Source organism: Ochotona curzoniae, unplaced genomic scaffold (assembly GCF_017591425.1).
Source record: "Ochotona curzoniae isolate NIBS_2020 unplaced genomic scaffold, NIBS_Ocur_1.0 contig_64, whole genome shotgun sequence".
In the NCBI taxonomy this organism is placed as follows: Eukaryota; Metazoa; Chordata; class Mammalia; order Lagomorpha; family Ochotonidae; genus Ochotona; species Ochotona curzoniae.
In genome coordinates this window covers 34,327,007-34,348,647 of record NW_024466502.1, presented here as the reverse complement: position 1 = coordinate 34,348,647, position 21,641 = coordinate 34,327,007, and the positions used below count along the sequence as shown (strand labels likewise).

Below are 21,641 nucleotides of genomic sequence, written 5' to 3'. Positions count from 1 at the left end.
GTTCTTTAGAGACAATATAAAAGATATGGTAATTCAGAGATGAAGATACTATTATGGGCTAGTATTGAAAACTTCCACTGATTAGCATGTTTTTAGCAGTCTAACATTACAAAACATACTCCTGAACAGCTAATAAAAACAACTACTCCAGTATCTCCAAATTTGCAATTAAGAATTTTAAGATGGAAAAATAAAAATCCATTTAAAAATACACAAATTTAAAACTAAGTCTAGTAAATCATGAAAAGTTCAGGTAAGCATTTTGTTGTTCAAGAATGGTGTGTCACTAACAAACACCATGTGATTCTTCTCATAGCTCTTCAGCAGATGGAGAACTTCATAGTATAAGATTCTCAGGAAACATTTGACAGTGCTGCAAAGGTATTCTTCAGGCTGAATTGACTATTTTCTTCCTCCCTTCACTAGGTCATGAAAAAAATACAGTCTTTACTTCTTATTTGTTCTCTTTTTGATAAACATTAATAATAGAAAGGGTACATTGTCTTGCACTATTCCTCAAATTGATTAATCAGTAACTGAGCTAGAACATGGAAAGCTTGCAAGACAGGGTTAATTTTAACGAACATGAGGAACTTAACACCACTTTGTGATGCTAACTCTTGGGGAATAGCACAAAACTAAAATATTTGCTTTAAAAATTTGTTCAGGTGAAGCATATGCTTTTTTAAAAATTTCAACAGAAATTGCTTGACAGGTTGCTTTTTTGAAAGAGTATCAAGAGATTTGTCTTACTGATGAGTATTCAACACTGTTAAGCAGGAATCCTTATTTATGCTTTATTGCTTTAAGGTACATTAAATGTGGTATAAATGTCAAATAAACAATAAGATGGATGGAGTTATTCTAACCATTCTGTTCATTCCGGACAAAATAATGTCAAAAGCTGATCCTGTAATAAATCATGACCTAGTTGTCAGTCTGGAGCAAAATTTACTTGTAGACAAAATACAAGACTTTGGAATTTTCTAAACCTATATTTGCAAATTTGGATGACCTTTAAAACAGGAATTTTTCCCATTAGTCAAAGAAAAATATTCGTAAAGTGAAAATTATTTGTTTGGTGACCTTTGGTGATCTTCATAATCCAAAAACTTACTCTTCAAATAGTGAAAATTTTAAGAATTGCAGCTCTGGATTGCAGGTTCCTGGTAAAGGAACAATGGAAAGTAGTGGTGACAGCATCAGTAATTTGCTTCCTGTGACACACTAGGAGACTTGGATTAATTTTCTACATTAGAGATTCAGCGGGAGGAAGAGACAGCAATATTCTACACTGTGGTTCACTCGCCACATGGCAGCCATAGCTATAATCAAATGCATCATTTTTTAGAAATATGGAGGACTTTTCTTCTTTATGCCATTAACATGACAATATTGTCTTTAAAAGGTAAATTGACGAGCTCTGCATGGTTAATTAGTGGCTAAAGTTCTCACCTTGCATGGGCAGAAAATTCATATGGGCACCGGTTCCAGACCCAGCAGCCCTGCTTCCCATCCAGCTCCCTGCCTGTGGCCTGGAAAAGCAGTTAAGGATGACTCAGAGCCTTGGGACCCTGCACCCACGTGGGAGACCCACAAAACACTCCTGGCTTCTTCAGATCTCCTTAGCTCTAGTCTATTGTGGCCTCTTGGGGAGTGAATCAGTGGAGGGAAGGTCTTCCTCTCTGTCTCTCCTCCTCTCTGTTTATCTGACTTTCCAATAAAATAAATAAATCATTAAAAAAGGTAAATTGATTTGGCCTTATAGACCAGTAACAGAGTGTTCCATCTGGTCATATTTACTGGAGGAAAAATATACAGATCAGTAAACGTTTGGTAGAATTTATTGGGAAAGCCATGTCGATTTGACTCTGCTCACCACTGATTTAATTACTGGGACAAATTAAGAGGATTATTTGCATTAATTTCTTTTTGCAGTTCGTGATACATCCTAGAATGTTCATTTAAGGAGCTGGCTCATTTCATCGACATTACAAAATTTGTGGATACCGAATCGTTCATAAAATTCCTTTGCTAAGTGATGTTCAAATGGTAACGGGAAATATGCTATCATGGCTTTAGAGATGGATAGAAGATGCTGTGAGATGGACCTCGCTGGAGAAAGAGGTTAAGTCCAGGAAGGCACAGAGAAAACCACCACTAGCAGGTTCTCAAGTGAAGTGATGATTTCTCATCGCTTACAAAAAAACTGTTCCATTCCAAATCATTAAGCTCTGATTGATACAGGGAACAAACACAAACTTGTTTAGTACTATACCCTGAAAACAGCTGCGCTCTCCAAATGAGCACCATTTCACAGATAGTGTGTACTACAGGGCATTTTTCAAACATCACTTAGCTGAACTACGAAGTTACACACAGGATTTATGGAGTTGTATTATTTCATTTGCCCCTGAAAATGAACACCTCATTATATTAAGGAATGAAGTCAGCGTGTAAACTTCTCTCTTCTGGTTTGCTTATTAGATTTGACATCTGTTTGTACCAATGTACTTCACCGATGCTGGAACTATAGCTCAAAGCCAACTATGATCCCATTAGCCATTATATTCTTGCCCTGCTGAACAAGCATACGTATATACTACTGGTCAAGTTTACTATGAGAATGCTAATGTTGCATATTTTCTTTTTTAAAAAAATGCAGTAACAAATCAGCGCCTTGAATTGGAAAAAGGGGGATGGAATAAACAACAAGATTCCTAAAACTGATGGAATGAGAAATCTTAATATTGTATTTTTAATTCAGAAAATGTATTAGGAGTCTTATTCAAATCAGGAAAGGTAGGTAGGCAAACTTCACCTTAGATGTTGCCTCTAATGGACAGTAGCTATCCATATGAGTGGTGTTACACAGGATTCCATGCTTGCATGTTTGAGGAAAAGAGCTTCAGAATGGCAATGTGTATTACTAGAGATGAAATTATAGTACATAAGCAACACATTGGTGGTGCAGGAGTCAAACAAATCTTCTCTTTGATATTAAATTAAAAGCACAATTCTAATTTTCAATGCTTTGTAGCACTGAAATGCGAAGGTGATGTAGAAAGTGATCAAAAACATGACTTAATAAAATCAGACACTTCTTAGTAAATTATATAGACAAAAATGTGTTACTGAGGATTTTAAAGCTAAGTATTTCAAAGGGTTAAACATTTCCAACAGTTTCATGTTGCTTTGGAAATCAGCATTTCTGTGATCTTAATTGGCTGCATGTAAAATAAGAATGGCATTTGTTATTTGCATATCTTTGGCCCATAAGTACTTTACTCTCAAAGGGTGCCAAACTCTACTAGTATGATTTTTGCCAATCTGATAAAAGATTTTAAAAAACTCCCTCAGAAACACACTGAATGCAGATGGAACAATAGATTTATTTGGCAGAGATCTTGCCTCAATTTCAAAGAGTGAAGGAAAAAGTGATACAAATGGATCAGAATTTTTGAAAAACCAAAAACCAATATCTACTATTTGCCTATGTGATTAACAGGCAGATGTTGAAACTTTCCCTGTTCAAGATAAAGACTTAAAGACAGCTCAGCTTCAACTTGCTTCACTTGTGCTACCTGTCACAGTTCAGATCCCATTCTAAAGTTTTCTTCGTCAGAATAACTCTCAGTTTGGCATGAAAGACAAGCAGCAGTTCTTGAAAATATTTTTACCTCCATCCCTAAGCAAAGAGCAAGGTTTTTTATTTTTTATTTTTGTTAGTTTTCATTTTTTTCTCCCAATGTTTGTTGCTCCAAACGACCAATTGCAGATACAGAAACAAGGAAGAACACACATTAAGTGGTTCTCAGTATTAAAATCACCTTAGAAGCTCTTAAAAAAAAAAAAAAGAAAAAACCGCTAATGAGGATCTACAGCCATACATTATATGTTAGCTAGATTGATATACAGACTTAGAGATGTTGATATTTTTAAAGGGCACTGCAACCTGAAAACCCATGTCATCCAAGAAAGAGCTGCTCACAATTTACACGAGCCACTAACACTGGTGGAGCGAGTAAAGAACAATGAAAACGCAGTGTTGTTGCTGAATCATCTTTGGCACAGCTTTGGGGAAGTTATTCAACTGTTTGTTAGTCTGGGGTTCTAAACAAATATTCAGAAGATATGACATGAAATCCATGCAGCAGCAAAGAGAATTTAGATCTCCCTCAGCCCCCCAATATTCTGGCCTGCCACTGCCTGCGTTTGAAGCATCTAACACTCAACTCCACAGTACCAGTACTAAGTTGTACCATTTGATGGCTTCAACTGTGAAATGAACTCATTACATATTCTACTGCCACTGAGAATAGAATGTTTCCTACAAAGTTTCAGTATGAATAAATTCAATGTGACAATCAATAGATAGTTCTGTAATCTTTCCAAAGAATGAAACATTATCAAAAAATTCAGGCTGGGTGACTACCAATTTTACATCTATTATCCCAAAATAAAAAGTCAGTTTATATAATTATCTAAAGCAAAGACCTACATGATCTTCTTGAATTAATCAAGATGTTTTGCTATTTGAAAGTCACATCACACTAGACATTAGCAAATAAAACAATGGTTGTAGTCATTGTGTGTGAGTTGGTAACATCAGTTTTTAAAATTTATATAAAATAATGATCAAAGGGCCCAGCATGGTAGCCTAGTGGTTAAATCCTCATATTGTATTCACTGGGATTCCTTACGGGTACCAGTTTGTGTCTCAGCTGCTCCACTTCCCATCTAGCTTTCTGCTTGTGGCCTGGGAAAGCAGTGGAACATGGCCAAAAGCCACGGGACTAGACACTCACATGGGGGAGCCAGAGGAGATTTCTGATTTCTTGGCTTCAGACTACCTCAGTCGCATCTACCGTGGCAGCTTACGTAGTTATCAGTGTGTGGAAGATCTTTCTCTCCGTATATATGCCTTTACAACAAAAATAAATAAATCTTTAAAAAATACATATTGTGGGCTAGATGTGATAGCTTAGTGGCTAAGGTCTTCCTTACCTTGCACATGCTGGGATTCCATATGGGCACTGGTTCTAATCCCAGCTACTCTGCTTCCCATCCAGCTCCCTGCTCGTGGCCTGGAAAAGCAGTCAAGGACTGCTCAGAGCCTTGGGACCCTGCACCTGCGTGGGAGAACTGGAAGAAGCTCCTGGCTCCTGGCTTCGGATTGGCTCAGCTCCAGCCGTTGGGGCTCCTTTGGGAGCAGGAAGAATATGGAAGATCTTCCTGTCTCTCCTCCTGTCTGTATATGTGACCTTCTAATAAAAATAAATTTTAAAAATGAATAAATAAATCTCTTTCAATATATTGCTGAATTTTTATAGTTGAGTCAATTGCTTCATTAGCTAGAATGCTGATCTTCAATAAAATAAATACAATTTTTTTTTAAAAAAAAGGCAAGTAACCAACAGACCAACAGATTCTCAGAGAATCTGATGCAAATCTTTCCTTGTAGGCATTTGTGCGAGACATATATTGCCCACCTAGCAATTAGATTTCCCAGGATATTAACTTATATTTCATCAGTGGCAGATTCCTAGAAAAGAAAGCTATCTTAAATTGGTATTACTCATCTTACCTAAATGGCAGTATGATCTACGAGAAATTTATGAACGCTAAACCATCCTCCATTTTCTATTGCTTTAACATTCATCCTTTTAAGACAGTCAAGCCATCAGAAAGGCATTTACTTGATTTCACCTAAACCAGAAACAGCATCCTGTGCCTGAATAGCACATTTTTCTCTTATTATGTTGGGATTCATGCAGTACCAAGGCCTTAAGAGGTCCTCATAACATTTGGGGGTGATTATAGCAGACTTTCTAGAAGAAAGACTCTCATGAAACTAATTCTTTAACTGCTAGTGACAATACTCTGAACACCAGTTTCCTTTTAGACGTGCAAAATTTCAGATTCAGCCTAGCTTCAATTCAGAGAAACCAGTATTTTTAGCTCTTGAAGTTTAATTGAAGTGTACTTTGCTTTGACCCCCAGAAAGCTCCACATTTATATATCAACTTCAATTGCTATTTATATCTTTAAAATCTTCTACTTTGTATTCTATTTCATATGCTACTTCTATATTTGCCACATAAAGTCTTCAAGATGTAAGTAAACAACCCTTTTTCACTGAGGTAAAAAATGTCAATTAGTTTTTCCAATTACAAATGTAAACAAAGAGAATACTGTGAAAATTAAACTGTAATGGTCACGGAATTTAAAATGCATATATTTATGTCTAAATAATATCAATAATTTTATATCAATTCTTAGGCTAAATTTATAAATGACATTTATGAAAAGGATATACAAAGGCAAGGATTTTTAACACAGAATGTTGAATTTCATATAATTACCCAGCATGTTTTAACAGAGTGATTATTCCTATTTCTACTGTCAAATAAAAATGGAATTTTTTGTGGGGGCTTATCATTAAACCAAATGCTTTACACTTTGTATGAAAATTCAATCACACTGTCAAAGATCAAGCTGCTGCTTCTGATAACAAACACGATGAGATATCATCTTGTTCAATATACACTTTCAACTTGACATGTAGGCTAATAAAAAATATGAAGTTGTAGTATTTATTTTGTTTCTTGCACAGCAGAAGGCTCTTAAGAGGGAAGATCAAAGTATCCAGGATCATTGCAAGAAAATGCATTCCATTTTTTATCATGAGACAGATTAACTTGTTTGCAGACTGACTATAATAAAATAACAGCAGCAGCACACACTGCATTTGTAAGTCTTTTAGATTCCTATACATCAGTAACTGTACTTCAATAAGAGGATGTCTATTTTCAACTACAAAATAAACGTAAGACACTAAATTGTATCTATCAACAAGTTTTATTCATTCAGTAGCTATTTGTTGAGTATTTACTATGCACCAAGCACTGAATGAGTCTACTGCTTTTCATTAATCAGACACCATCATCTGCCAACTGCTTTCCATAGAGGAAGACGTGAGGGAGGGAATATAGCCAAATTTTATGCGCCAACTACATCTCTGAGATGCAAAAGCTAGAAGGAACAGACTGTGCACATAGAAACAAGCCCTGTAGATTTATACTTGAGGACTTCTTCACTTTGTTTCTCATCCTCCCTGCGTCTTCCGTTGCTTTCCTTCCCAAGGAAAATCTGCAATTTGGTCTTGCTTGTCTCCTCCTCTTCACGTCCTCTTTGTATATAAACATCAAATTCTGACAATTCTCCAGATGTTCAAAAATATACAGTTCTTCCAGCCCCTGTACCACCCTACCTCAAACTCCTTTCCAAGTATCTTACTCTAGAACTCCACAACAATGTGAACAATCAAACATTTTCTAAGTAATTAAGCAAAGTGACCTTAAGCAGATCCTCTTTAAGATATTAGGGTTAAAAAAACAAACAAAACCAAAACCTTTAATTCACTCCTTTTTCTGCAGCTCCTTCAAACATGTCAGAAACACATCTCTCCCTCCAGCTGGATTAGGTAGAAACCTAGGAATTATCTTGGATCTCTCCATCCACTCCATCCTATCTTATCCTATCATCTCCATCTGTCACATCAGGTCAATTTTCTCTGTCACCTCCACAAATTCACGCTCTGGTGCCAACTAAACACTGAATATCTCCCCACTGGTATTCTGCTCTAGTGAACTCCCTAGAATGTTCTTAAGACATGAAATTGCATTGAATTTATGCACAGGTGCTGAGATCTTGAAACGCAGACAGCGTAACTGAAAACCTAAATCTTATTTTATGTAAATTTTAATTAACTCTGATTTAAATGATCATATATGGCTTCATAGTAATAGCATTGGACATTAAAGCTCAAAAATGCCTACCAGTAGCAGACAGATTCAGCTTCCTATAAAATATGATTGCTTAATAAAGAACTAATACATCTAAGATTATACTTTTAGGGATCATTTCTATAGTCTGTGACTAGAAAAGTTCGTCTGATAGTAAAGAGAACTAACACATCTACACCAAAATTTTACCATTAGTCATGATAATCAAGTCATGTCATCATGACAATCATGATCTAAACTAACTTACCATCTCAATCCTATTTTTTCCGCTTTCGTGTCCCTTCAAGGTTCCAAAAGTATTGCACCACTTCTGTGCACTACATTACAAGTCTTTATATAAACTGCCAGCTCTTGAATAAAGTATTTTTTCCTTTTCTCATTCAAACTCTGTCTCAGTTTCTAATTCTAAATATTTACTTCCATATAGCTGAATAAGCCTTTTGGGCTGAACTCTACTGTCCTCGCTTTTACTATTTAGCCCCAATAAAGTGTTAAACCAGAATTAAGGGTTGATGTGTAGGAAGAAAAAGCTGAGTATGGGCCAGGTCTAACCATAGAGATGATCTAGTAAAGCATGCAGCCCAGAATCTAACCATTAAGTAAGTTTTTCAACACAATTAGAAATTGTATCACTCCTTCCCAGATACAGCAAAGAAAACCAAAGCAGGACAATAAAACGAGGGCGATGGCAGAGGAAAAATTAACAAGGCATTGACACCAATGGGATGGCCAATGTCAGGAAAATTTTGTAAGAAAATTCATGTAAGCACAAGAAAAGTAACTCCTCAGCAAACATAGCGTGAATACTGAATTTGTTTGTCAAGTTCCTTACTTAACTGGCAATAGCAATAATCAAATTCCTTAATCAGTGAGTGTAGATGTTAGGAGGTCAAGAACAAGAGAAAGCTCTTCTTGTGATGTGTAACTCTGAAGAATTTGTTGTAAGCAGATCAATAAAGCATCATTACTATAGCACACTCCTGGAGAAGGAGCTGTTACATAAAACATTGAATGTATTTTCTCTTAAGGAAATTTAGCCTGTTGAAGAGTCAAGGAAGAAAAAAAAATCTCTAAACTTATTCAATTTTCACATCATCTAAAATTATATTGAGATAGAAACATTTCAAACTGACAAATGACTTACGAAGATTTGTTCCTAACATAATCACTTTTCTTCATATAAAGCAGTCACATTTTTCTGTCTTTTTAGTCTACTTACAAACACAATATGTAAAAACATTTAAATAAAGTAAAAAATTTTAATGTCAAACCCAGTAACACTAAATATATATCACCATATACAGGTACCTGAACTGAATTAAGTTTAAATAATATTTTATTGTTCTATTTCATTGCTTGAGAAAGCACACGTTTATGATATAATTGTTCTTAAATAAAATCTGTCAGTTGGATTTGCAGGTCAGAGAAAATTAATATTTGGATTTAGTTCAGAGGTTGAGCAAATTAGCTCAGTTCACTCAGTTTGAGTTCATGGTTCAGTTCAAGTTCTTGATAATGAGCACATCAAAATAAAAATATTTAAATTATGTAATCAGGGCTGACATTTAAGAATAAGTGTTCAGGCAAATACGTGTTTTTAAAAACAAACTCACTTTACAGAGAGAGCTAAGGTTAAATCCGAAGGTTTGAGCATTCCGGGAGCCAGCGTTCATGTAGTTTCCCATTAGCAATACAAGTTCCAGCAACTTGCTGAAGCTTTTGCTCTTCTTTATCTCTTCACAGGCAGCACTGACAGCCATGATGTCAGGTTTGATGTTGTTCACCTGCTCTTCAAACTGAAGCTTAAAGAGAATCGCACTGAGCCGTGGCCGTAGTCTCTTCACATTGCTCATCTGATTGAAAAGAAAATAGCAGATTTCCTTTAAAATGCATGGTATACTTTAGTACTGAACGACTGCAAGTAATCTGGGATGATTTATTGGTATGACAGTACCAAAGAAGCAATATGTCCCTAAAACTGATGGCAGGAAGAGAGAAAAGCCTTGCTTATTTTTGTAAGGAATCCAGAATCATCCTCAAAAAGCAAATTAACAATTTAGATGCTCAATGAAAGGGAATCTTTAATCATATAATAAAGTTTAATAGCTCAAGTAAACATTTTAGTTTAAATTTTCAAAAAGATAATGAGATATATAGGCAACAAATTGCAGAGCATTCAAATGATTAAATAATCTATTCAATACTGAAATATACTACATCATGTTTCCAACATTCACAAAGGTCTAAGGAGGCTTTGTTTTCCTCAAATGGCAATTGCTGTCCTCAGGAGCCCTGCTGACGAGCGGTGTGTGATAGACAGAGGGAAAGTAACTAGGTCCCAATTTGTACTAAATTGACTTTCTTCAGAAACACAGCAAAGTAGAATGACTCCTGGCACATACTAAATTAGCAGAATCAGAGGTAAGGAATGTAGAAGCAGCAGCAAGCAGATAGAAGTGGTGCATAGCTATAGAACCATCACACGCCATGTTAACCTGTTAAGGGCTCTAGCGTGTTGGGAAGGCTGTGGATTGAACGTGTTCACAAGGAATGCTAGGGAAAGCTCTCAGCTTTAAGCATACTCTGTACTATCAACACACAGGAGGGGAATAACTGCATTCCTATATGCTGCACACTTACTACTTTTACATGAATACAGACTGACAACATGGATTTTGGATGTTGTGCCTGTAATAGTAAAATTCATGTAGGTTAACAGTTACTGCAAGGGCCTGATGCAATATCTAGCGGCTAAAGCCTTGCCTTGCATATGCCGGGATCTCATATGGGTACCAGTGTTTCCTAGTTGCTCTACTTTGCATTAGGCTCCCTGCTGATGCCTTGGGAAAGCAGTAGATGCTGGCCTAAAGCCTTGGGATCCTGCACCCACATGAGAAACTCAGAGGAAGCTTTTGGGATTCCTGCCTTTGGATCAGCTCAACTCCAGCCACTGTGTCCACTTAGAGAGTGAACCAGTTACTGCAAATATCAAAAACAGTTGCAGCACAGTGGGTTAAGCAGTTGCATTAGAATCAGCAATTCAAAAGATCATTGGTTCAAGTTCCAGTTGTTCCACTTCTAATCTAGTTCTCTTCCATTGTGCCTGAGAAGGCACAGGAAGATGGCCTTCCATGTGGGAGACATGGAAGGCAGCCAGGCTTTCTCCTGTCCAGCTCTGCTCACTGCAGACATTTAAGGGAGTGAGTCTGTGGATGAAAGAACTCTCTCGCTTTTTCACATAAACTGTATTTAAAAAAATTTTTTTTTTGACTGTAGGAGATGGAGGGAAGCAGTGATAAAATGGTCAGAGTTCAAATATTATAGAAATCATCACTGATCACAAGGGGCTTACATAATGGATATTATTTAAAATACAATACACCATACAAGACATAGTATAGATTCATTGTTCATCAACATCTGATTAATACCCAGCATTCTCTCCTGCCACTTGACATGCTTAATATTTATGTGAATGCAAGCAAAACTCTGTGAGCTCAACTAATACAGTTTACAAGAAGTCCATTTTACAAATGTGTTCAAATTCTCTAACTTCAAGGAAAGCTTTCTCCTATAAGAAAGTGACATATTGCAAGTTCAAAAGACACTGGTAAAATAGAAGTGTCACACAAGGCAGAAAGGCGAAGTGTTACCTTATTGCAATATCTGTGCTTTTAGGGCATGAATTGCTATTTCCAGATCTTGTAACTATAGTGAATAAACTAGGGTGAAGCACTAGTTATTTCTCACAAATCTATTTGATTTGTCTTAAAATATATTGTATGTTCTCGAGTGGATTTAGTGCCCTGGATCTTTTCTGCTTCTAACTTTTTTTTTTAAGATTTATTTATTGGAAAGTCAGATATACAGAGAGGAGAGACAGAGAGGAAGATCATCCATCCGATGATTCACTCTCCAAATGAGCGCAATGGCCGATGCTATGCCGATCCGAAGCCAGGAGCCAGGAACTTCTTCCAGGTATCCCACACGGGTGCAGGGTCCAAGGCTTTGGGCTGTCCTCGACTGCTTTCCCAGGCCACAAGTAGGCAGCTGGTTGGGAAGTGGAGCAGCCGGGATTAGAACCAGCGCCCATGTGGGATCCCGGGTGGGTTTAAGGCGAGGACTTTAGCTGCTAGGCCACTGTGCCGGGCCCTATTTCTAACCTTTTAAAAGTTCAAATGGCAGATACCCATATTACATTGAAGCATACATAGTGGTCCAGTGCAATTATGTGTGTGTATTTTTTAGAATCGTGAGATGCACAGAAGAATACACTATTCATAACCATGGACACAGAGAACCTAATTTTGCTCAGTGCCCTTATTCACAATTATGACATCAGGTGTTTGCCACATGAAAAGGATTTCTCCAGTGTCCCAAGAAAAATATTAGTAGTATATATTAACGTACTATTTCATATACAAAGAAAAAGAGACCTGATTAAATGCCTACAATACACCAACCCAAAATATGTTAAAACTTTCCTGCTGACACACTAACCATATGTAGCCAGCATAAAGTAATTAATTTTCCTAGAAAAATATAACCTAGATTTGTATGAGTAATGAGTCTATCTGGCACGAGGGACAGGTACACTGGAAAGATTTAGAGTAGGTTTATGATGTAATGCAGAACAAAGTGCTACAAATGCGCACATGCACACACACACGCGCACAAATCCCTGACGAAGCAGCCAGGAAAGGCAACTTAAAAGCACAACTCTGAAGAACACTTTTCAAAATAAAATTACAGGCCATTTTCATGTTATTCTTTCTCCCAAATTTCAGTAAACCACTATTTCAGCAGTAATTAGATAAATATTTTAATAAAATTAAAGAGTTGCACTAGAATATGGGAAATCAATTGGGGCTTGTTCATGCACTATTAATGATCTCCTAGACCAAACACTTACCCTTTTAAGGGGAAAGGAAAAAAGACAACATTAATTAAGCTATTAGTCTAAAAACCTTGAGATCTAGATAACAGAAAGCTACTTGTTCACGCTGAAACCCAAGCATACTTCTTCAGATGGAATCCCTTGTTTTTAGAAAAAGGTAAGAAATATCTATCGTGTGTGTGTGTGTGTATAAGGTAAAAAATCTATACACATATATAATCCATGTATACATGAAACTTACACAACATTTTTTCCTCCTCACCATTTCCTATATTCTGTCAACACTGAGGATCCATGCTCTGTTCTACTAGGGAATCTGTAACTTTGATTTGGCTGCCAAAATTTAAAATAACATGCAAAACTAGAGTGTGACAGTGAAATAATATTCTGAATGACAACTGAAAGTCACTAAAAGAAGAAAGGAAGTCAAAGGAAACCACGAGCAAGAATCCAGAGTGTTAGCATGAGACTTTGTCCAGAGGTACACTATTGATTTGTCAAGGAGTCTTAGCAGTATCAACTCGATTCCAACATCTATGACAATAAGTTATCATCTGAAGGTAAATTGAAGGAAACTAAAATACTTGGTTTTCACTTCTTTTAGCTCGACTTTTTGAAACAAAGAGCCGTGCTACTCCACTTGCCCTAGTGCACCATGTGCAGATGACACAAGCCAAAATGAAGAGATCTTTTAAAAAAAAAAACAACCCAGGACCCTAAGGGCAATTTTTATTTCGAAATTTTGTTTGCTGACAACATATGTTGTTAGAACAAGAAGAAAGGACAATGTAAAGACCTTAAAAAGAATCAGTGTATCAACAAATACTGCTGGGCCCTTTCAGTGCTATCAGAAGCAACACCTCCCAGCTGCTCCTGACAGCCCATCGCCTCCTCCTCCATCTGTCTTAAGGGGCCCAAAGCACAAAAGGTTCTACAATCTCCTGGGATTCCATTCATGTCATTCCCTTTACACAGAATTTTTAATTTTACCCATTATTCTATGGCAGTAAATCAACTTGCTATTTTCACACAAACTGAACGTACTCATTGTATCTAGTTTCTCTAAAATTTCTTTTACAAAAGAGTATCTCACAAATCAACTTATTCAAGGTATGTGAAGGCATTCTTTTACTTCATCTTACTGTGCAGACTAAATACAAGCTCTGCGCAGAAGAAATTTTAATGTACACCACTCCTCTTTGCTATTCTTCCCTAAAATCATTGCAGAACTTACCATTCATTTAGCCTTCTGACACTAAAGAAACCTGATTTAAATGTTATTAGTGTTACTTCTAATTACCCTGCAAATACCTAATTACAGGAAGCAATCCAATAGGGTTTCAGGAAGGTAAAATGACCCATTCAGGTCACACGATTGGTAGACCCTGGGTGGAGGACTAACTTGCTCTCATCAAGGATGCTTTCCACTGGAGCATCAAGAAATGTGGAAATAAGCACACTGAGAATCGGGTGGCACTGAGAATTCTCCAGCAAGATTTCCGCTAAGAATGAAGTTTCATTTCTCTACAGCAGTTATTAAGTAACACGCCATACAGAGACTAAGGCGACAAGCTCTACTATCAGAGTATTTTGCTCATTTCTCCTTTTGTGTTGCACTTCCAATACTTTCTAAGATCTACTTTTGTTGTTCCTCCATTCCACACACTAATATTAATAAAATGTCCCTGTTAGGGAACTCCTCAGTTCTGCAGGAGAGGTAGAAGGGTATGAAAACACGATGCATCTTAGTCAAAAACAAATGAGGGTACTTTGAGAAAGTAATGATGTAACAGAACTAAGATACAGAGAAAAGTTTTGAACCTGATTTTTCTAACTATGTGAAAAATATCTCTTTCAACTGTTAGAGGGCCAATATGTTCAAGATCTCCATAATTCTCATGGAAAAAAAATAAAGTTCATTTCACTTGGAGAAAGCCTTGGGGGAAAAAAAAAAAGCTATGTAAGTGCCTTATGTCTGGGTAGTACTCAGAATATCAAAAATGTTTTTAAAATAAATGTGCTCTTATGATATTAAAGCTGCCATGCTGAAACTATTTAAGAAAGCTACACAACAGTAAAGTGCATATGGTGCAATCTTTACATGTTTCAAAGGAGCAAAGCCAAGGCAAGACTTATAGAAAAAAAAATATTAACACAACACATACATTCTTTCCGATACTCAAGAAATGGACTCATGATCAAACCTGATTTTACCACAGTTTGCACATCCTCATCAATTCTGGACCCTCACGGATTACATCACAAGCCCAAACAAGCTCTAAGGATACTCAGAATCTGCAAGTGGGAAAGCCACAGGTGGTAAAGCTAGACAGCAAGAGCATTCCTATTTAAATTGGCAATCTTAGCAAACACTCAACACATAAGTTTCATATCTCTTGAATTAAAAAGCTGGCACAAAACTCAGAACCATATTAGTGTCTTAAATTCATTCACACCAGCTTCCAGACATTTTCCACTCCTCCATAGCAAACCGATTTTTTTGATTTTTATCACTCTGCCTTGGTTTCGACTATTTTTGAAATTTATATTAATGAAACAACAGTTTGAGAGTCTGGCTTCTTTCACTAAAAAAAAAAAGTCTCTGAAACTGTCATACAACATAGTGTGATTTAGTACTTCCATTTTATTAATAAACAATAGTTCATTTACAAATATCCAAAAATTTGTTCACCCACTATCCTATTGATGGATATTTGAGGTTTTTTTTTTTTTGTCCTCTTAGCTGGGAGCTAAGAGAAATGTAGTAGTGTGATGAATAGGGACCCAATAAATATTATATCAAAGTGTAACAGTGTATTATTCAGGCAAAAGGGAGGGAGGAGAGCGCACAGGAACATAGCCAGAGAATCTCCAACTTCTCTTTCTCGGCCTTATTGACAGAGGATACTCTAGGAAAGCTTGTCTTGCAACACAGTACAGAGTACCACAAACAAGGAGAGCTGAAACTTCGGGAATCCCATTTTAGTTGTATTTAGAACTAAGTATGATGCTGTACACTTTCACCAGAAAGGACCTTCCCTTCTCCCCTTCTCTTTGATGCTGCAATTATCCTTGGCACAAAAGTTCTGGCAGATGACTTCATAGGATGGGAGATTCTTTAGGGAACAAGCACTGCCCACTATCTCGTTAACGCAAAAAGAAAAAAAAAAAAGCCCACCAAAAAACCTCGCTTTCCTTGAAGCAGCTGTCTTGAAGCAGAACATCTGCCTAAGCAGACAGAACCCTTGTGTCCAACAGAAGTCCCAAGCTCTCTGAAGATGTACTCAAGCACCTCCAAGTCAAGATCATCCTGGATTTAAAACAGTCCTTAACACAAAGGCTTATAAAACAAACAGCAGTGAGACAAGAGCAAGGGGGATGAAGGAGAAATGGAGACAGGGGAAAAATAGGGGTCGGGGAGGAGAGGTTGCCATCAACATGCTGCATAACTGGAGTCGTTTCTCTACACAACAGGAAACACCAAGTACCAGGCACAGCTACCAGAAGGCAAGACAGAAGCAGGAAGGTTCTCCTTCAGAGAATCTGGAGGAAAGTGCAGCTGCTGCTCTGATTCAGGATTCCTGGCTGCCACAGACAAGGGAACAGCTTTCTGCTGTTTTAAGTCACTTCGATTGTGGACATTTGTTAGTAAAACCTTTGGATAATATTACAAGCTATTATATTTTTGTAGTATTTTCATTTCTAACAAGTAGCTTACACATTTTAAAAAACTTTAGCGAAGTGATTTATAGCACTTCACACTGCCTTTACTGATGCATGTTTTATTCCGGAAGCTTTTTCATTTTATCTCTTCAGTTTAGGGCTACCCTGCCTTGTTCACTAATTAGCGTGCTATAAAGCCTGGGCTGGGATTCATTTTCGGGCAAAGGATACCCAGGTTTTGCAGCACCATTTGTTATAAAGAACATCCTTTCCTAATTCACAAACCCTGGAGTCTTTACAGAAAACTAGCAAACAGGATCTTTAAGAGGTTATTTCTAGTCTTTCAGGAAAAGTTTTTGCACAGTCATAAGAGAACCTATTCATATCAAATCAGTAGTTAAGTCCTCTAAACTTGCCCTTTTTAAACAGTAGTTTACTCTAATGTGTTTTTGCATGCTCCATGAATTTTAGTAGCAAGTAAGGGTGGGGAACATTTTTTTTTGCCAAGGACCATTTATATATTTATAACGTCATTCGTGAGCCATACAAAATTATCAACTGAAAATGTTTTCTGCTATAGATTTACTGAATTGCAGATTCTACCTTGGCAGGGCCAGATCAAATGAGATTATGACCCTCATAGGGACATTCCACAGGCCAGAAGCTCTCCGATACTATTTAATATCTATAATAAAACCTGCTGGGAATTTGAGAATATCTGGAATCAACAGATCATATGCAGGAAGAATATAATAAACGAAGTTAGTCTTCCAAAATGTAAGCACAGAGAACTCCAAAAAACTTCTGGCAGAATGTGCATCAAGAAAAGTTCACGTGTGGATTTCAAGAGCTTTTTACACTAAAATAATCCTTAGACTGCACTTTGCTACAAATTTTATGAAGTACTCTTGTATATCCATTTCTTCATGACTTCACTCATTCCTTTCAGCAACACATTGCAACTTCCCAATGGATATAAGTGCATCTGAGTAAAAGTTTTGGTGGTGTTACAAACAGTGCACTTTCATGTTTTTCATTAGTTTATACAGAAAAACACAACTGCTTTTATTTTCTACAGCCTTGTAAGTCATTATGTCTAACAAAGCTTTTATTTGCAGATTCTTCAAATATCTATAATAATCAGAGCAGCTAAACCATGAAGATGATATACTTCCTTTCCGATGTATAGGTCTTAAACCTGGCAGGACATAAATTATGATGATTGAAAAGAAACATGTTTTTCTGGTTCAAAGGCATAAAAGATGCAGCACTTAGCTTTCTCCCAGCAAGTAGGACTATTGCTCCGGGATTTCCACTGATGTCGCTTATCAGGTTGGGAAATTTTCCTTCCATGTCATTTGCTAAACAATCATTAAAAACAGTATGAATTATTTCTGACCTATTTTATTCCTCAATTATCTGTTACTTGTTTCCTGATAATATGACCTGGGTATATTAATAAGTCTTTATTGTTAAACCAACTCTGCATTCCTGAAATCAACCTCAGCAGGTCATGACAGTTTTAACATTTATTTATTCATTAAATTGGAAAAGGCAGATTAACAGAGAAGATACAGAAAAAAAGTCCTTCATCTACTAGTTCACTCGCCAGGTGCCTGCAACAGCTGCAGCCAATCCAACCCAAAAGCCACAACCTTCTTCCAGGTCTCCCACATGGTTGTAGGGTCCCAAGGTGTTGGGATTGTCCTCGACAATTTCCCAGGCCCCAGGCAGGGAGCTGGAAGGAAAGTGGAGCAGCAGGAACAGGACATGAACTGGTGCCCATATGGAATTCCAGTGCATGCAAGGCAAGGACTTCAGACACTAGGCTACCATGCTGGGCCCAAGCTATTGAACTCTTCAAAATTAGAGACTTATTTTACCACACAGTTTACCTGGACAAATATTTCACATGCAGTTAAGAACATTTAAGAACATATATTCAATAATTGTTGTGGATTGTGTTGGCTGACAGGTATTTATTTGCTAAATGTTTACAGATTTCTTGGCCGACATTTTCAAGAATTATTCTGAGTGCTAAAGTCTCACTGGGTGGTTATCCAGTTCCCTATTTGATACCATCAGGCTTTATGAATTTTGATTTCTTATTATGAGGTATAGACATGATTTCTTTCAGCTTTTTATAAAGATACATTCACATATAATTCCTGGAGAATTATTTTTTTTCTGACCGTGTAATTATATTCAATTTTTCAGAGTACACATTACCCAAGCATTCACCTATTTATGATATTTATCTTATTACTTTTCTGCTTTTGCCTTTCTGCTATAGGGTGAATGTATGTCTACTCCTTCCTCCGCCCCCCCCCCCATGCTATAAATCTGTTCATCACTGTGATGGAACCCAGAAAGAGGCCTCAAAAATGGTTTAATAGCCCAATAAATGAGACTGTAGAACACTACCTAATTTTTGTACTATGAGGACACATATAGATCACACAATAGGCCCTCACCAGATATGGCATCTGGCAGCATTCTGCCATTGGACTTGTTTCCAGAAGGGGTCTTTTTCTTTTTCTTTCTTCCACTGCTCAGTACTTTGTTACAGTGGCAAAATGGACCAAGACACAACCTTCTGTCCCATATCTCCTTTGTGTAAGTCAAGCAAATTTTAGTATTTTCCTTCCTTGACTGACTGAACTACATCTGTCTTATTTTTCCTGATGGCTCAAGGTGGAACAATATAGCTCTAATGCACCAATCTAACCAGTACTGTCAAAATTGTGCTTTTTCATAGTTCTCATTTCCCATTGACAGCTTTGTTTCACAACACATTGTCACAACACAATTCCTAATGTCTTAACCTCGTATCTGCATTACTGTCAGATCTTCAACTTCTGAATACATTACAAACACTGTTCTCCAGGGTGATTTTGTTTTAATTCACAATTTCTTTTTAAATGCATCTGGAAAAACAACATTGATTGTTTTCACTACTCTTCAATCTTTTTTTAAGAATGTGAATTTCCATCTGGTATACTTCCCCTTTTCCTGAAGCAAAATGTTTAGTACTACCTACTTTAAGGCAGATCTAACATCATAACTCTTAGCTTCTGTATTAAAAATATCTTTGTTTTTGAAAGGTGTGAAAAAAATTTTGAGTTCACATGGGAAATTTACCCCTTACACTTCAAATTTACCTTGCAGCCAATTTCTATTATCTATTATTTCAATATCTTTTATTTTCCTTTTTCTCCCACAATTTCCTATATTTCTTTAAAATGTTAGCAGCTCAACTAAAAGCTATCTAAAAGTCTTTCTTTTCATATTTATCTGAATTGGCAATCATCTGAGTTTCTTAAATTTGTTTATTTTGGGGGACCTGGGCACTACTATTTTACAAGTATTTGCTAAAATCTCATTGTTCTCTTTTTGTGTCTCCAATTATAGGTGGTTTAGAATACATAATGTTTCATCAATAGCACTTGAGGACCTATTTGGCTTTTTTACTCCATCTTTTTGCAACAATCCTAAGCAAAATACTTAGAAATCTGTTTTTACACAATGCTCAATATACCATTAAAGCCATACATTTTTAAAATTGAGTACTAGCTTTTTATAGTTTGAGGGTTTTCAAATGGTCAAAATTACTGCTTTCATTTCCCTGCGAAGATTCCTTTGCTGAGTTCAGGTTTTTTTTTTTTTTTCTATAATTTTCCAAGATCAGTTCCTTTAGGTCTTTGAATATATTTCTTAAATATATACTATGTGTTTAAGTGAACCCCAAAAGCTTGGTTTGTTTGCCTTTCTACCTTGATATTACATCTCCACCTTGTTCTTCAATTTTTCAGATCAATAGTGAATACTGTGTGCGCTGAATGCTGTAGTAACTTAGTTCTCTAGTATCAGTTTTAAGACTGTTCAATCTTATTTTAGCGGACAAATCAATCCCTGAGTGATCACTTTAAATTGCAAAGGCTTTAACTTATTTTTTGCAAATAGCTCTGTGGAAATAAAGAGGCGTTTCCCTAACATTTAAGATCACATTGGCAACTCAGCTTCTATTTGTGGAAACAATAGAGACTTTGTGGGTAGGGCTGGTATTCCAGCCTTTCACTGGGTCAGTTGCATCATTCTGAAAGCACAACATTTCTCTTGATCGAACTGCCAAATGCTAGGACCATCTATTTTGGCAAGAAGTCCCATCCCTCCCAATAATGCGGGATCTTAGCATCTACTCTAATCTTACCCTATGGTAAAACTCCCTCAAGGTATGAACAATCCAGAGTTCTGGAGCACATTTAAGAGCCATCCCTAAAATGACCACTGAAGTTCCTTTCTGTGCAATCCCTTCCTTTTTGGTATACTATCCTGCAGATCCTAGCTGTCATAAATTCTGATCTGTTTCTGTAGTTCATACAGAGCCATATCCTTTGCTAAAACTCACCACCAGTATGTGCTTTAATTGGAAACTTTCACCAAGCTAAAGGCTAAATATTCATGAGATTTATGAGTTTCAGCTTTCTAAAGAACTGCAGCTTTTTGCTGCTAGTTGTCCATACCCTGAAAAAAAAAACTTGACTTCCATATCTTACCAAATTGTGGCATTGTTGGTTTATATAATTTGGTTAAATTTATTTTAAAATATTTTCACATTAAGATTTTTTAAAACCTTGGTATGCTATTGTTTTAAAAATGGCAAAAAAAAGTACTCTTTGCCCAGATTAACCTATTATTTACATTTCTTATATTCATGGAAACAGCCAGACCTATCTGTGGGCTCAAATAACTGCAGATGGAAAATATTTAAAAAAAAAAAAAAGCAGCAGCATACCTTTCTGAACATGTACCGTTTTTTCCTGCTATATTTTGTTGTTTAGGGAACAGCAACAGCTATTTGCATGCTGCTCGTAATATATCATGTTATCAAGACCTGATTAATGTATGTGAAGGATGTGCATGGGTTATATGCAAATACTGTGCAATTCCTATAAAGGACATAAGTATATGCAGAACTGGATATCCACTGGAGTCCTGAAAGCAATCCTCTGCAGACAGCAAAGCACAAAGGACACATTACTACATGCATGTGTACATGTTTTCCTAGAGGAAAATCACTATTTCTTCCTTCATAACTAGTAAGTCATTTATAGGAGATCCTTTATGTAAGTAATATGCATATAATAATTCATCAAAGTTTTACATCCGCATCCATAGGACAATGGCACCAGACTACGTATTCAGTGCAGTATTTACTAGACTTCATTAAAGTCTCTGTAAGCAGAGACATCTAGAAACAATGGTATATGTTC

General features: G+C 36.6%; 1 protein-coding gene and 1 pseudogene across 4 annotated transcripts in view; one reads left to right on the top strand and one right to left on the bottom strand.

Annotated features, from left to right (window-relative positions):
• The window catches only part of DIAPH3 (diaphanous related formin 3), a 449,656-nt gene that overhangs the window by 197,866 nt on the left and 230,149 nt on the right, over window positions 1-21,641 (bottom strand). For all 4 annotated transcript variants that reach the window (XM_040991319.1, XM_040991320.1, XM_040991321.1 and 1 more), the window contains one exon: window positions 9,422-9,661. In XM_040991319.1, the coding sequence (XP_040847253.1) occupies window positions 9,422-9,661 (240 nt within the window). The remainder of the gene's footprint in view (window positions 1-9,421; window positions 9,662-21,641) is intronic.
• On the top strand, window positions 7,904-8,004 carry LOC121163813 (annotated as a pseudogene).